We start from the raw sequence: 16,418 nt of genomic DNA, 5'->3' as shown, positions 1-16,418 counted from the left end.
TCAAGATTCCTCCCCGTCACTGTCGTCCATATCGAAGATCGCCTGCAACGCAGCAATAACTTTAGCCCATGAACGAATACTCAGAAAACATTTTTCAAGGGATGCGCCCTCGCCTCCTCCCCCCATAAATGTTCTCATGACACCAGATAACTATTGGCAGCTTGCTCATGCCAGAAGTGATCGGAAATGTGCTCATTTTGTGACTAACAATCAGCCAAGCAGCGAGGGTTGATTGCCCAATGCAGAGGGCATTGTGGTAATGCCTACTTTGAACAACCCCAGGCTCTTCGCATTCGGCTCATCTAGAATTCCGCCTTCTGGAAGCTCAAGGTCACCCACGCCGAAATCATCACCCACTGCTTGTTCGCTCTCGGAAAGGCGTACAACGTGTACAGGCGGCTGAAGTCTTCCTGAAGCAGCTGCGGGTGTCGTGTTCATCTGTGCAGCGGCACCTCCATCATGAGGACGCTGGCCTTCGTTTCCACGATCTGGCACCACCTGTTGCTCTCTTAGTAGACGTAACAGATCTACTTGCTGCAGAAAAATGAACATGAATAACGCCAGCAGGAACCTTGTAACGACAGGAGGCCCCCTATGCCGCATGCAGTGAATAGTTTTAACCTACTAATAGAAGTAGCTTCTCGTAGAGGCATACATTACCAGCATTGTAGTACGCCATACTCAACAGCTCGAAGTGCCTTAAAACCAAAGCCAGCACGAGCTGACGAGCTCGCTGCAAGCAGGGTGCTCTCCCGTGAGCCGTAAAATGACTTTCTAGAGCGAATTGCACCGGTAACAGGTTAAAACAGGCATGCTAGTACGTGAGGCTGGTTGGCAACACTAAATGCCATGGCACTACCAGGAGCCGCGACCTGCAGCCTTCGCTAGTCTTCCTGAACCGACTTACTGCTACATTTGCCCACGGGTCGGCAATACCCCACAGCTTGCAGAGGCGGGGGGAAGGTACGAAGACGGATGTTTTCCGGTGAGAGCACAGCAGAGGAAGCATCGTACAGAATCCAACTGATACTGGACGGAAGGAGCTACTCCTCTCTGACATGTTTTGCGCCAAGGAGCTAGTACCTTCGAGAGACCTTTTAGGCGTGGTAGCGTCGGTTACATTGTGCTCTGTCAAAATGCCTAAGCGGGCAAGTGAATCCTGCTGCAGAGTTCTCTGCGCTGCTTCTTGCTCACGCAACAACTGGCGCTGCTCGACAATCCGTTGGTAAGCAGCGGTAAAAACAGCAGTTTCAGCAGGCCCTCTGCACATCAGCGCGGCTCCCTGTAGTGGACCGAGATTCCTGAAACATTCTTTCAGCACACGGGCGTGGCTACTCTCCGCAAGCGGGCTAGGCTCCTTGAGCAGATGGGATGCGACTCTATCTGGCGGTACTCCTGCGTTGATCGCGGCAACAGCTCTGAGAGCGGCAGAGATAGCATTGACTGAGCAATCTCTTGACTGGGACTTGCCAGCTGCTTGCCCAGAAGTTGACGACTCGATTACCTCCTCAATCCCGCAAACTTCTTCGGACGTAGTCAAAATGTTGCCGGTGGAAGCCGCGTTCTCCGATAAAGGCACGTTGGCGACACAAGAAGCTTCAGCTGGCGGCAGCTGTGTTTGAACAGCTCCTGATGTCAGAAGTTCATTAGCGGTAGTGGCCACTGCGGATGTCTCAACTCTTAGAGCCTCCCCCTGTAATGCCGAATTCGCTGGTGTTCCTGGTGATGCTAGTGATCCAGATGTTGGTGCATCAACACCTTCGGACGGGAGAGAAGCCTTTCCCGCTTTGGCCTCGGCGTCCTGCACGTCATCACACCAAAGGCTATTTACTCATCCATAACAAATTGTTTCTAAAACTGATCAATTGAACTGCTTAGGCTTTGACATAACGTTACTGAGCGCGCACCACCCAATATGCATTCACCGGCTTCTAGAATGGCCAGATTTTCAAGTTGGCAGGGTTTGTGTCAAATAGTAAAGCACCGAGAGCCTCCATCAACTGGCGTACACATATCCACTTTTCAGAAAAATCACCACGGATAAGCCAGTCTGTGCAAACTTATCTAATTTTCCATTCAGCGTGCAAAAAAAGTACATATTTATACTCCAACTGAGTTTTACTCTTTTCTAAGTAGTGACTCACCCGCAAATTTATGTACACCTCAAAGCGTGCTTGTGTCTCGGGGTCGGCCACAAAGGCTAGCCGCAGACAGTTGAGGCGGTGACGCATCTGCAAGATTTGCTGGTGCATTCGGTGTTGCTGGTTTCTGCGAAGGAGTTGCTCTTGATGCTGCTGAAGCCATACGGGCTGCCGAGCAAGAGCAGCAGCAGCTTCTTCATCTCCTTCCTTTACCCATTGCATATTCCTTCCTCCAAGCTGTTTCACGAGGGATGAACGGGTGCTTGCCGTCACTCCTGACCACAATGGCTGCACTTGAGAAGCTGGGACCGCTCCTGCGGTATGATAGTATGCGCTTTCGGCCGCTGCATTATCGACGCCCCCCCTAAGTATTCGAAGGTTGTCACTAGAGAGATTCCATCTCCCCACAGCTTCCGCGTTCTTTTGCCAGCTTCCCTGAGCTTGCGCCCCCAAGCACCCTTCTGCCTCATCTGCCAAGGTGTTGCAATCCCCCAGAGAATAGTGTGCCTCATCTGCCTCTGTCGCCACATGGATGCCATCAAAACCTTCAGGCACCGGTGGTAAGGGCAAGCTGCGGACGCACACAAGGAATACGATGCACCTTCAAGAAAGCGAATAAAATTAAAATTTTGCATAGTGACTGATAAAAGCCCTATTCTGCTATCGTCTACCGTTGCCAGGCTTCGCAAGTATCAAGGCGAGCACTGTCCAGAAGATAGCAAAGCAGACACAAGAGAAAATAGGTAGCCCATGTAGAGGGTTGCACGTAGCGCAGACCTGAAGAGATAATTACATTCTGGATAGTACTTACTTGCAGAACGTCTCAATAACCCATTCTCGGTCGTCTAAGTGCTCCTCCTGGAGCACAGCAGCCACCCCTTGCTCGTCCCCTTCCCCCCTAATCTCCTCTACCTGTTCATCCTCAGATACGACAACGGCCCCTTCAGCAGCCGCTTTGGCAGCCAGTTGTAGCCGCTCCTTCTCTTCCACGTCATGAATCTTTGCCGGCTCCTTCATGACTCTGCGTCCCTCCCCTGACTCAGCCAGGCTTTCAAAATCGTAGAGAGTGCTGGTAGGGGCCGTGGTGGCATAAAGTTCCTCGTCCAATTCGTCATCATCGAGAGCGTAGTTCCTTATGCCTGTACGAGGCTGTCGGACATCAATATCCAGCGTGTCGCCCACTGCTTTCACTTGAGGCGGTTCCGTCCTTGTCCTACTACTGAAGCTTTTGCGAGCATCTGCCGTGATGTCTGTCTCCCTATGCAGAGGTGAAGTGAGTGGCAGGCTGCCCTGATCGGCGAGCAGCTTATGAAACCCCAGACCAAGTCTGTGAGGGCCTAGTGGTTGCAATCGAAGAAGTCTCTGACTAGCTGGCTCGCCCCAGTTGTCTCCTTCTGCTGTTGAAGCCCGGGCCTCGGCCGCAAGCATGGCAGAAAGACCTGCGGCTTCTGCGTTAGTGGGAGCTGCAGCATGCGCAATACCTTCGCCAGCTCCTTCACACCTACCAGCCTCTGAAGCACGATCCTCTCGGCTGCGTTCCTGTTGGGCACTCAACTCCGGCCGCATGAGCCTTCTTACTGCCTCCACGTGGCGCGGCAACTGTGGACCCTTGGCGTTTGTCTCTCCTTCAGCTTCGCGAAGCGCTTCTTCGAGGATAGACGCCGAAATACTGCTGTTGCTACCACCTTTCCTGAAGCTGTGCATCATTCGATGAATCCACTGGTGACGTCGCATGGATTGCATGCACCACTGAGGCTGCATCGCAAAGCCATCCCGCCCTGCAGGCAGAAACACTAGCACACCGAGCACAGACAACCGGGTCCTAAAAACAATGCGCTTTAGCCCCTTGTCCTGCAAACCCTTTGCTTTATTCCTTCTGCAACAATGCTGTTCCTCCTTCTCGCGTGATCCTTTCTCACCTGCACCCAAGAAAACGGGCAAGCCTTCGCTTGCCCCTTCAACCCGAGACCAGGAGGATGATATCGGTGCGGGTTCTCTTGAGTACGATGCTCCAACTGTTCGCTTCTCTGCTTCACCATGTTGCTGTTCCCCTACGATTCTCTGCATGAGCCTGCTTTGGGCAGCTTGCTGTGAATCCCACGACACACACATCCCTGTACGCGTGATTAGGAGTTGAAGGCGACAGTCGATCTGAGGTATCCTCCACTTACAATCTGAGGAAGCGTCTATCCACGGAAAGTCATGATAATCTGAGGGCGGGAATCGGGCCCACAAATTAACCATAGGTGACAATCTAGGCATGACTGCAGTGTTTTTCACGCCCTCGGAAGATCCGATACCTGCATGTCTTCCTCGTCCATGAACTCTTCAGGTCGAGAGGCTCGATGCGTTGCTCGAGATGTGCGCGAAGACGTGAAATTCGAGCATACAAAGCCTGGAACATATGAAACCCGGCATACACACCACTTTACGCCTGTAAATCTAAGCCTAGCCAAAAAAGCCACCTGCTGGGTGCCCCGGAGGAGCACCCGATTGGAGACATCGAAGCGCATCACCAAAGGATCTCTTGCATATGCTTCCACAACACACAATGGCAGAGCTCTCACCTTCTGATGTATTCACAGTGGCGAGATGCCTCCCAGAGGCAGACAACCCATCGCAGGCACCACATGATTCGCGGCTAAGACGCTCCTTGTAGGACAGTGGCTGCCCAAAGAGTCGATCTGCGTTGGCGTCCTGTTCACCATCCCAGAAATAACGAGCGGCAAGACTTCTTGAGACTGCTAGCTGTTGGTACTGCTTTGCTATCCCGTCCTCGAAGGCTGGCACTGCAGCTTCTCGGCTGCTAGCAGCACCAGCCGTTGCTTCATCCACGCCAAGGGAAGCGTGCTTTAAAGCCGATTCTGCAGCCTTCTCCACATTCGATGCATTGTGACCCTTGGCACTGACAGTCGGACAACCTGTCTGCGACGCTCTCCTTGCCTTTGCGAGCGCCTCATTGGCTCTGCGCGCATCAATCTTTGCTGCCCGAGAAGCTGCTGCGAGCAACAGGCGGGAAGACACTCGTTGAGAACCTCCTTGGCGAAGCCACGGCTGTTCCTTGTAAACTTGCTCTTCTAGTTCTTCAAGGGAAAGCGAGCATATAGGGGTTCCCAAAAACACCCATGAGGGAGCCTGGAGACTAGACCTGGGAGCCAGGGGACCCAAAGGCGCGCCTGTCATGGTAGTGGTCAAGAGGAAGTGCTGTGACTCGAAATAATAAAGGTGGAGTCAGGTTTCCATGTCGAGGTAGCACTTAAATAGGCTCGCAGGAGGTGTCCAGAGTGGCGTAATGTGCACCACTTTGTTCCGTGTGGCGGCCTCTAGGTGCATATTATTCGCATCACTTCGTGTCAAGTTGAGTGCCTATGACTCGTGCGCACGTATACCTATTGGCTGTATTACAAATATGCTGCAAACCCTTATGCTGAGCTCCTCAGCTCCGGGGCCCGAGGAGGCCTAGAGCCAAGAAACGCAGTTAAACGCACACCGCATGATATCAGCCCACAGTTTGGCCCACTGAGCTGTGTTTGCTGCATTAACTTGAGAATAATAAGCATGTAAGCAGCGGGATAACGAGAACAAACGAAGTCACGGAGGCCACTCTGAAGGCCCCAGCTTACCGGACCAGGTTTGCCCATGGGCAGCTGCCCCTCCATTACTGTTACTGGCATACGATCGAATCCTATATATTCACCCCGCGCAAGTGCTTTGTTAGTATTATCTGGTAAGCTGGACGGATTTGGGGCCCCATTTTTTCCTGGAGGGAACCTTACAGGGCCTGCGCCACAGTGTTTGGAAGACAATGCAGCAGCATGCAAGAAGGGCAATGCTTCCACAATACGGACGCACTAATTTTGACTTTTGACCTCGATGTTTCCTCCTCACCGCTCGCACATGTGAATCAAGTGACTCATCCAGCAGCCGCGTGGCTTTTGAACAAAATGGCGCGTGCAGTACTTGGGGGATACAGTAGCTTCTCAGGCTTCATCGTTGGTCCATCATCACTCCAGTAGAACAAACAGGCCAAGGCACTGCGAAGGGTACCGAAAGCCTGATATTATGTTGCTAGGCACCGCGAGCGTGGTGCGGTAGACCCTGTCGTCCCTGGTTCTTCTGGTCTTTCGGTGAAAGGCTGAACCCAGCTCCCCAGTTCAACACTAGATTAGATATATTGATTCACTGGAGCCCGCCTGGCTGATGGATTTCCTGTTAGGCCTTGCGGCCCCTCATGCCGCGGGAGGCTTGGGCGTACCAGACAAGAGAAAACCAGCAGAAGAAACTCCAAAAGGGGAGCGCTCATCTCACTGCGAAAGTGTGTACAGGCTACTGCAGCAGCTAGTACAACCAGAGTGGCACAGCATATCCGATCCCACTTCGCCGCAGTGGCTAGCGGAGTTTAAACACCGCGTTGCGCAGAAGGAGACTCTGGGTGCTAATCCCAGCTGCCCCCTAGTAAACTCCACTGCTGAACGTAGGCATACTGAAGTGGCAGAAACTACAAAAGGATCCAGTGGGGAAGGCGCTCATGCTGGAGCTTTCGCAGCATTTCCTTCCAAGGAGCAATTTCTTCTTTTGAACAAGATTACGAATCGCATTGTAGGGATGCTAAAAGGCTTTTTGCTGGCCTAGTAGAGACCCTTGAAATACTTGTATGCCATTACTTGTCGCAATACTAATTTTATCGAGCTGGTTGCAACGCAGATGCAGGATCAGGCATTGTTTGTACAGCCTATTTTGTGCTTTGCATGCAGGACACACCATGGGTACAAGTGCTCAGAAGGCTGCGAGCTGTAGAAGAGTGCGAGATGTCGAGGCCGCTGGAATTAAACGACGTGATAAACTATGCGAAAAGGTGTGAGGCGCCACTGTTGTGAGCTTTGAGCTAGAATGGGATCCTGGATACTCGTGATAGCTATTTCAATTTCAGGCCGCTCACGAATTTCATGCTGTTTGGGTTGCTGAAAATGTGGCTGCTTAGACTCGCAGGCTCCGTTGCTGCGCCGCCGGAGACCGCCAACATCGTAGATGTGGTATCACACCAAACCGCATTCCCGTCTTACCATTTCTTGCCATATCCTTCAATGGAAGAGCTACAAAACTCGAGACTTGCCGCCTTAGGCACTAAGCCATATGCGGATATCTGCTTCCCTCCCGATATCTCGGCGAAGGTGGTTTGCCTACGACGGAAAGCAGCCATGGCGCTGGTGGAGCCTAGTCAGGGTTCGACGTATGTGTTCGATACTTCACTGCTCTCCAGTGATATCTGGAGGGACGAACACAGCAAGGAGGTCTTGTACGAGCTACGTTTTACATGCGCTACACCGTGCTGCACGTTTTGGTTCTCAATTGCAAGCGGCCAGTGGTCTGCCTCTCAGCCGCTACCTCGCGAATGTCCTCTGAGGCCACTGCCCTCGCTCAGGCCCCTGCTGGTCCCAGGCCCCTTCCCCAAAACAGTTCGTGTGCAATGCAGGAAACAAGGTAAAAAGCCCTCGCGCTTCACGCAGACATGCCTTAAGCTGAAAGGCACAGCAGCAGCTTGGTCAGGAATGCCGCCATCTGGGGCTACTGCTGAAGCGCGAGAAGTCGCAGACGACCAGCACGTTGGTCCCATGGCCTCAACAAGGGCTGACGAGGTCAGACACCACTCAATTCTAATGTTCTTGTCATTCTGCTTTAACCCAGAAAACATATGGGTCTGGAGGGTGCATATACACAAAGGCATCAAACTTGTTCTCGTACTCGTGCTTGATTGCTAGTTGGAGGGGCGTAAATTTATCTAGCCCATATTTTGACCCGCTTAGTGGCGTTTTCTCCTTAACTTGTGCGAATGTTGTTTAGGGTTCACGAGCTACCCAGAATGCAAAAGCAATGCCACTTACTCAAAGAGGAGTATCCAGCGTGTCTCAGTTCCATGGTCTCATGCTTGGGGCATCTAGGAGAAGAGGACAACAGAGTTGCCAAGTTCGCAGCAGCGAGAGCAGCAGTGGAAGCAGTAGTGATGAAGACTAGCCACATTGACTCATTTGAGTCCCATTGTATTGCGTTAGACGACTAAAAGGTCGACTGCAAAGCACTATGCTTCCCTTTAGTCAGAACGCTGCTCTGCAGTGAAATGGATTGTGTTTTCATCAGGCGTATCTTCTAATGCTGAAATGATTATGCAGTCATGGCGCCTGAACGGGGCACCATTGTAGTCGCATCAGGAGCTGCTGGTATGCGGGTTTTAATGAGGCAGAAAGCTTGGGCTAATACACCAACAGGATCAGGAGGCAATTCCTTTTTCCCCATATAATAGGACTGTGTATACTTGCATTAACAAATTATTTAAACTTAAGAGCCAGATCAATTGACACCGCTTGGAACACCACCACACACTTTGACTTCAACTGAGCAGGGAGGCTACACCTGGCGGAGTAAGAATCATTTAGTTGCTGAGGGAATAAAACACTAAATGCAACATAAATGGCTCTTCTGTCTATTTCCGTTTGGTCCACAGGTGTCAACGCTGCAGGTAACTGCGTGGTGGTTCATCTTGTTACTGAATAGTTGTTTTTGCAGCGACGGACCGGCAATACGTTACTTTTTTGCTACGAAAACGGATTCACGATTAATTATTGGCGCGTCAGGAGGTCCGGGGATCTGTCCACTGTAATATTGTGGTCTTTTAACAGCCTTTGATGTATGGCTTGAGTCTTTTTTCTATCGAGGACGAGCTGAATGCTATTGGATCCATTCACCTCCACTTCCAGCTTCACAAAATCGCCCGAGGTTGTTTCAATTAATTGTACCAACTCGCGCATATTACGGACGTCGTAGCCATTGACGCTCCGTACAATACAGGGCGGTTGATCGTATCCAACGGATATCTCGGATGCAAGAATCTGAGAAACACCCATTCACTAAGAAATCAGATTAAGTACAACAGTACTTGTGAAGCACACTTTGCCGTAAGCTGCGACAATGTGATAGCCCTTAGCTCGTAAAGCTTGTAAGAGACTTAGTTGTTTACGAGCACACTACGAACTGTACCAGGCTTAAAACAACGAATTCATCCCCTCGCTTTTGTTGGTAGTCTAGTCTTTGCACCAAGTATTCGAACATGTGTGGCGATTCCTGATGAAGCTTGGCAGTCTGCGTACGCATTTGCCAGGTAGATGATGAACTCAGAAGTAGGGCAGAACAGTGTGAGGAATCAGGGGTCAGCTTTTTGTACACGTAGATCGGATGGCTCGAAACACTTTGGCTAGATGTGCTTCCATACCAGGAGCACTTTGTTAAGTGGTGTGAAAACGAATCCGCCATAAACGAGGTACGACGGCTTTGTATCCCACATGAATGGGGCGACTTTGAAGCTTGGCGTCATGAGGGGAACCTGAATAAAGTTTGCGCAATTGCAGGGCTCTTTGCATAGATCTCTGTAGCTGAAAGCACAGCATTGCTGATCCCGCACAACACCCAGCACAACAGGGTGATTCAGTTTCCAAGGGATTTTCTTTAACTGACCGTCACTTTGATTATTCGTCCGTCACGTAAAACGTATGCCCAAGTGGTTTCTCCATTGAAGTACTGGGTGACAACATAGCTATATGACACCCTCTCCAAGTTCCTAAAAACACAGTTGGAGCATCTCTACTGTTTTATGATGAAAACAATACAAACGCGCACTAGGAATCATGATACCACGTACACTTAACAGACCTTTTTGGCAACTGTTGATGAGCTGCTCGGCATAGACTTGCCTTAGGGAAACAGTTCCATCATCGGCGATATCTGTAGCGCAAGCAGCGCGTGACAGATTATTTTATTCGGCCTATTGTGTGTGCCATCTACATATGTTCTTAATCGATCTTCATATCCACTACTTCGGAGTTTTGAAACAATAGTGCGCTAGTGATTTGCATTACTCAGTGTCTTGGTACAAAGAGGTAGCCTACCGTAATTTCCGATCGAAAGGATGACATCGCCTTCAAGAAAACCAATAAATTCTGTGCTGTGCAACAAATTAGGATTGAAATACGGGTTATCAACTATGGGATATACTGCTGTGGCGAGCGAATTTTCTTCCAGACTTTTACCACCAGACAGCGCTACTGGGTCATCAGAAATTAGCCTTTCATGCTCGTTTTTTGCTTCGAATACATGCCGGTTCATACCAACATGCTCATAAGCCTGGGCGATAGTTGCACTATCAGTGCTGGCCGAATGAGGATTTGGAACGTTCGAAGCTGCCACGTCAGCCTCGCGAAGCGTAACTGCCTTCACCGGCATTCCGTGAGGGTAGATTTCCTCCCCAGGCCTTTCGAGCTTGGATCCATGTGCTTGTTTATGTCGCTTTGGCTCCATTGTGGGTGCCAAAGCTATCTTATCATCAGATGAGTCATTTCCATTGAATCCGATGAGTTGTCTCACTTGGCGAAGTGTAATTCGGGCCCCTAGTAGCTTACGCAGAAAGGACTCGACACCAGCATGCCTGGTGAAATAGGGGACATCTTCAAGGTTTGATGTCAACTCTGAAGACTCTTCTTTCTGAGCACTGTAGTTTGATGGTGCAATGTCTTGAAGCTTCGGTGAACCATTTTGTTTAGCGCTTTGTGTTTCAACAGTCTCCTGTATCGCCTGGTGGGCTTGCTTTGCCGATTTGCTAATCTCCGCTCCTGTACGCGTAGTAAGGTCGTTTTCGCTGCCCTGGGAATCCTTTTCTCCGAGGGGCACCTTATTTCTCGCTTTATATGTCTCAACTGAGCGACCCCCCTTGTTTGCAGCTCCATCTTCTACCATTTTTGTCGTTTGCATTGGTGCACCCGCGTGTACCCCGATCTTGTTCGTGGGCACTGAGCTTTCTACGAGTTCTGGTGGCATTTTGGACTGATCATCCTGGGTTCCCTGAGAGCATCTGTGGAATGTCTTGGACCCATTAAGTTTTCCGGTCTGGTTGCCTATTTGGCTGCGTGAGGCATCAGGATCGCTGGGCATCCAGTTTCTAGGTTGCCATATTACTGTCTCGGCAACCTCCTTCACTTGGCGTTGTCGCGCAGTTGTGTCATCTTGTGGGGCTACTGGTATGTCATCCAGCAGCATGGGCATCTTCATATCACATGGCTCTACCGTCTTCGACCGTGAACTAGACTGTCTTTGCACTTCATCACTTTGACAGCGCTTTTCAATAGAACTTTGCGGGACTGTAGGATAACGCGAAATAGGAAGAGTGATCTTCCCCTGGAAATATGTATTTGCGCGAACCATGTCAACTTCTAGAACAAGCACGCCTGATGCTGTCACATTTTGGGGAAGAGCTTCGGGAGGAATAAGATGCATTCCTTTAGACTTCTTCAGCGCTGCGCATGCACACAATGCAATCTCTGGTGTAGCTCATCATAATGGAAAAGTATAAAGATTAGCCACGGACATCAGCACCTTGAGTGCGCTAAGATCCAACATCCATAGTGAGCCGCTGAGGAACCGAAGGACACATTTGAGGGGTTCGCAGCTAAATTTCTCTCACAAAACCGTGAGCATGCTCTACCTTCATTCTCCATCGTTTGGACCTTGATTCCCACTGACACAATTCCTGTGTGCCGGTTATGTAGTGCTACGTCGTTCAAGAAATGCCTTATTACCGGGAAAGGCACGATATAGCCAACATTCTGCATCTGTGAAAAGCCCTGGAACGCCACGCCGACTACTTTTCCTTGGGATAAAGCCGGGCCACCCGAGTTCCCAGGGTTTATGGCAGCGTCGATCTGCACTGTGATAAGCCTAGGAGAACAAAGCACTCACAAAAATTTGTGGCCCATATTTGCCAGCCCCGCAATCCTTGAAATGGCTGACTACTGGCAATCAAAGCGCGTCCGGGGTTTTCGCTTCACTCCGAAATCCGTACCCAAGAGACGAATGAGCATACTTTGACACTCCAACCCGGCTGACTACACCTTCCGTGATGCTCAGCTGGTCACCTCCAGTAGGATACCCAAGGACAACAACAGACTCCTAATGGATTGCACAGCAACGCAGTAAACATGAAAACACACTGGCGTCTATTTGCAAGGCATGCAAGCCCGCCACATCATGCCTCACGTAGGATTTCAAAATACACTGAGAACCTACTCGCAGTTGTGGGAGTCCTCCAAAAGGAAGGGCCTTCAGCCCGTCCCAAAAGGCTTCATCATCGACGGTTACTAGGGCCAAGTCACACTCGTGACATACGGCAAGTATTCGCGCGAGGAACCGCTTTGGATTGCTGTAATTAGTAATCGCAAAAAACATGATTCCGTTGTGGCTGTTTGTATTTCATGCAGTTTGCCTGCCTATGCCCGTATACGCGGCTCTTAATACATATGCACGGAGTCATGTGCTTTTCCCCTTACCCATGTCTTCTGACTAGAACACGAATTTGATCAGACACAAGATGAGCGTTTGTCATAATCATTCGGCCTTTCACGACAAACCCAGACCTGAACGAATAGCGTAGAAGACGAACCCACATGTGTTCGTAACTAAGTTCTAGGTATTTGCTGAATTGGCGTAACTGACTACAATGCCTTGATAAGGTAGTGTGCATCTGGTGCTTTGAGCTTTTACCCAGTTTTCATCACCGGCGCCATCATTTGCCAAGGCGACACGAAGTCAGCCTGGACGCTATCAACAAATATCTTCACAACGCTTGCAAGCTCCTCAAGTCCAGACATGTGTTTCGGAATACTTGATTTTGATGCCTTCAGATTGCTGGAAGTGGTAATATCAGTGCATGGCTGGTCATTTGTGTGACAATCCGAGTTGCTTTGATGCTCTTTTGGTTGGTTTTCATCTACAAAGGAATGCTCTTGGACTTGATAAGGGCTACCCTCCTCACCCACTGGGTTCCTGCCGCTGAATTCATCCTGGATGCCCAAAGGATATCCTTCATACTCCAGAAATTGGAGTACATTTATGGATTTGGTTGCGTTCTCGTTGGATACAAGGGAGCTCGCCGTCATGCCCATGACTAAAGAAAATGCCAGTGCTTGGACGAGTCGCATCCTCGCTGTCCCGCAGATACCTCGTCCGCATCGCGTGAAGCAATAAAAAATGCTTCCTCCGGCTCCACAGTGCAAACCGGAAAATCTCTTGAGAAGCGATGCCAAATCATAATTTGATTGGAAAATTACCGTATTTCGGTAGTATAAGCCCCAGTTGAGCTTGGTCGATGCGTCTGCAAGTCAAGGCCAGCGGAACTGCTTCAAACTGAATACATTGTGAAACTCACGGGTGCACCCATGCGCTGTGAATCGTGGTACAACGAAATAATCAAACGAAATCGAGGTGTCTTAGTCTATCGTCTCCTGTGCATGCGTGATACTAGCGAGCAGCGTTGTAGCTGCTCCAGGCCACCCAGTGGAACGAGCGTATTGCAGTTGCGGGCAATGGAAGCACGATCAAGGCTGCATCAGGTTTGTTGGTTTGTGGGTACGGGAGTCAAACCCATGGATTATATATGTGGTTATTGGACGAAATGTGCAAGAAGAAGTAGTATGATTAGGCATAGGAGTCAGTACTTCTCATGTTTGCGAGGCGTTGCGCACTATCCTTGAGATTACTCACTCGGACTGCGTGCTGTCGGCTGCGATCATATACGCGTTCCGCTTAAAAGATGGAGCACACTTGCATTGCTATTATGTTGAGCTGTGTAAAGTCCTTGAATCATGTGCGTTGTTCTCAGACCTGCAGAGCTAGTTCAAAGTTTCTGTATCTGTAACGACCCCTCAAGCCTTCAAGAGAATCTCTGCCCCAATTAGCCAATGCACGCAAGAAGACTGTAGTCTTCCATCACTAAATGACTCATTTTTTCCTTGCCTTCACCCTATCTGGCTTCGGCCTCAAGAAAAAGGCGCAGTTGGGAATTTCGCTGTTACGGCCTCTGGGCTTGGCAGTCATTCTCACGCAGCTGCCCAAAATACCGTTGCGCACGCGCAGACACACTCCATTAATCCTCGTAGTGTTGAAATAATCCTATTTTTAAGTGCTATACGGATTAAGGGATCAAAAATGCAATCAATGCCTAAAGGAATGGAGGTGAATACCCATGGTTGAACGCTCCTTACAAGGTCTCGGTAAGGAGAAGCCCAATACCAAAATCAATACTCTAAATAGAAAGTTACTGATTATTTTTCAAATTTGCTCTCTTACTCACCTACCCGTGCTCCTCAGGGTTCCTACTTGGAGCGGAGAGGATCAGCATGGTTGCGCGTTCCTTCGTCGTCCACGCACTCCGAACACTCAAAGCTTCTTGTACATGATATCGAGCGCACGCGGACACAACATTGGGTCCTTTTGCGTTGAGCTAGCACTACCCTGCATAAAATTAGACGTGTAGATAGCCTAATGTATCAGCTAACTTCTTTTTAAAACTAGTTCTTAATCAAATACTAAGAATGTAGTAAGAACTGCCCAGTGCAGCTCGGCCACAACTGCTCGGTTTCGATAGAGCGATCGGAATATGAAGCAACAATGTAAAGCTTTGAAGAACGCATAGCCTACATGGAAATATAAGACCCACAGGTGCATCTCCGGCATCGGTTGTTGAAAAAACATGACGCCCTTAATTGGAAAACAGTGCGATTGCCGGAGAATTTGCATGATGGTCCACAAGCGTCCTTGCTACTGCATCAACCGCCTCTGTCCAGGTAAGAGACCATCTTTAAGCAGATCAGTCAATGGATCAGCAGCTCAAGCAAAGCATCCAGGAAGAAAATTGGGGCATCAAGGTGCAAGCCCATTGAATTTACTTTAGCCCTTGCAGGTGGGCAGAGATAAAGCGCAAACCTTGAGTGCGTCAATTTCTCTGGATCTGATTGAATGGCTGCGACTCAAACACGGAGCCTTAGCATACTAGTCTCATAAAAATGGAGGGTATGTGCCTTCCAATGCCACTGCTTGCCCTTTAACTGCTAAGGCACACGTAGGAGGCGCTTAAGGTGGGCTTGAACTTTTCGGCTGAACACAAAGGCACTGTCTATGAATAGGGCCATCCGGTCCACCTCGATAGGCTTTTCGTAAATAAAGGACTTGATATTATAGCTCAGCTAAAGCATCGAAGAGACCAATAAAAATACAGGTGTGCTAGAGTTTGGGAGTGCAAAGGTGGGGCGCCTAATTGACCACGTTTCTGGGTAGATGGGGATTTGTAAGAAGGCGTCTGTGAGTCAAGAAGTTGAGTAAACCGTTGATCTGTATAGCTTATTAAGCACTTTGGCAGCATGACGCATCGGGAGCTTCTGCTTAGCAGTGCTCTGACGGGGCTTAAATTCAACGCACATGCGTCGCCTAACGTCCTTTTATAGCTCAACCGCCGGACTATGCCCGGAAGCGCTGTTCGGTCCCTCATCAATCCTTTTTTCAACGCATCCTCCGCCTGCCGTCCAATGTGTCCTTCATGCTGTGGGGCTTTCCAAGCCGAGGAGCATAGTATGGGATGAAATTGGGGATCAACTCAAATGGTGCGCTGGACGACCAGCAGGTAACCAACCTGTTGGCTGCTCGTCATGACAGAGCACATCCGCAAACTCCTTCTTCATATTTCCCTATTCCTGCCGCTTCTTAGTATAACATTCATTTACATCCTTTCAAGCAAAGCCGCTCCAAGTTTGGTTAGACCGGATGCAAGTTCAGAACCGTTTTCTTATTGCGTTGCTGAGCCGCTAGTACAAAGCCTCTGCCTTACCTTGTTGAGCCACCGAGGCTACCCGGTCAACCATAAATGATAAAGTATTAGTGAGGAGACCAATATGTGCTTGTTTCTAGCTCTTCGTGCGGCCACTGACCTCCATTGCGTGCAGCTGCGGCCGCATGCGCGCCATCAGTTAAGTCAGCCATGGCATACCTACAAGAACACCACAGGTCACGGGTCCGACATAAACTTCACCAATCATGCTACTAAGACCCAGTTCCAGTCTGAAGTGGCAGTAAGTTGCTGTATTTTTACTGATTCTTAGATCTGCAGCCCGTCAGGAAACCTGAGTTAAAGGAGATGCGCTAACGAGTGACAGTCGGGGTACAGCTCTGCGCTGTCTCCTCGGTTGATACAACCACTACACATCCAGTTTCAAGTAAGGCTACCAATTCATAAACATCGATGCAAATATGCATAAGAGCAAAAGGGGCCCTTGGTAGCCCCAAAAACTGCGGCTCATTCCTCTGTAGGGACCCTTGCTTCTGCAAAGCTTGAGTGGGGGCCTTTCGTCTTCCTGATGTATCCTCTGTCCTCCACAAGCAGCTTCTTCCTGCTAGACCCAGTCCCTT

The 16,418-nt window shown here is 49.7% G+C and overlaps 3 protein-coding genes across 3 annotated transcripts; 1 reads left to right on the top strand and 2 right to left on the bottom strand.

The window, feature by feature from the left end:
• LOC34622544 lies at positions 1-4,654 on the bottom strand. Its single transcript, XM_026337193.1, has 6 exons — positions 4,442-4,654; positions 2,953-4,229; positions 2,107-2,712; positions 908-1,823; positions 268-534; positions 1-150 (listed from the first exon to the last, which is right to left on the bottom strand). The coding sequence occupies exons 1-6, from the start codon at positions 4,652-4,654 to the stop codon at positions 1-3; spliced, it is 3,429 nt and encodes a 1,142-aa protein (XP_026192978.1).
• Positions 4,655-4,692: 38 nt separating this feature from the next.
• LOC34622543 lies at positions 4,693-8,153 on the top strand. Its single transcript, XM_026337185.1, has 6 exons — positions 4,693-4,764; positions 4,882-4,988; positions 6,458-6,740; positions 6,896-6,996; positions 7,123-7,777; positions 7,983-8,153. Exons 1-6 carry the CDS (start codon positions 4,693-4,695, stop codon positions 8,151-8,153), a joined length of 1,389 nt encoding a protein of 462 aa, XP_026192970.1.
• A 602-nt stretch (positions 8,154-8,755) lies between these two features.
• LOC34622542 lies at positions 8,756-13,123 on the bottom strand. The gene is made up of 10 exons (XM_026337175.1): positions 12,723-13,123; positions 12,509-12,595; positions 12,249-12,381; positions 12,025-12,131; positions 11,668-11,900; positions 10,079-11,479; positions 9,884-9,914; positions 9,648-9,750; positions 9,174-9,275; positions 8,756-9,025 (listed from the first exon to the last, which is right to left on the bottom strand). Exons 1-10 carry the CDS (start codon positions 13,121-13,123, stop codon positions 8,756-8,758), a joined length of 2,868 nt encoding a protein of 955 aa, XP_026192960.1.
• Positions 13,124-16,418: the final 3,295 nt, after the last annotated feature.

The sequence above is a fragment of the Cyclospora cayetanensis genome, unplaced genomic scaffold (assembly GCF_002999335.1).
Source record: "Cyclospora cayetanensis isolate NF1_C8 unplaced genomic scaffold, CcayRef3 CcayRef3_contig_10, whole genome shotgun sequence".
NCBI classification, from domain to species: Eukaryota; Apicomplexa; class Conoidasida; order Eucoccidiorida; family Eimeriidae; genus Cyclospora; species Cyclospora cayetanensis.
The sequence above is the reverse complement of the archived record's forward strand: the minus strand, read 5'-3'. Positions and strand labels throughout refer to the sequence as shown.

Bases quoted from the DNA above. Each gene is read 5' to 3' on its own strand.
- LOC34622544 (XM_026337193.1), bottom strand. From the start codon at position 4,654: ATGCGCTTCGATGTCTCCAATCGGGTGCTCCTCCGGGGCACCCAGCAG. The intron at 4,230-4,441 runs GTATCGGATCTT...TGGGATTCACAG, and splicing joins TGGACGAGGAAGACATGCAG to CAAGCTGCCCAAAGCAGGCT. The intron at 2,713-2,952 runs GTAAGTACTATC...GTGCGTCCGCAG, and splicing joins GTTATTGAGACGTTCTGCAA to CTTGCCCTTACCACCGGTGC.
- LOC34622543 (XM_026337185.1), top strand. From the start codon at position 4,693: ATGGCAGAGCTCTCACCTTCTGATGTATTCACAGTGGCGAGATGCCTC. The intron at 6,741-6,895 runs GTAGGGATGCTA...CTTTGCATGCAG, and splicing joins ACAAGATTACGAATCGCATT to GACACACCATGGGTACAAGT. The intron at 6,997-7,122 runs GTGTGAGGCGCC...GTGGCTGCTTAG, and splicing joins GTGATAAACTATGCGAAAAG to ACTCGCAGGCTCCGTTGCTG.
- LOC34622542 (XM_026337175.1), bottom strand. From the start codon at position 13,123: ATGGGCATGACGGCGAGCTCCCTTGTATCCAACGAGAACGCAACCAAA. The intron at 11,480-11,667 runs GTAGAGCATGCT...GTGCATGCGCAG, and splicing joins CCAAACGATGGAGAATGAAG to CGCTGAAGAAGTCTAAAGGA. The intron at 9,915-10,078 runs GTAGGCTACCTC...CTTGCGCTACAG, and splicing joins CCTTTCGATCGGAAATTACG to ATATCGCCGATGATGGAACT.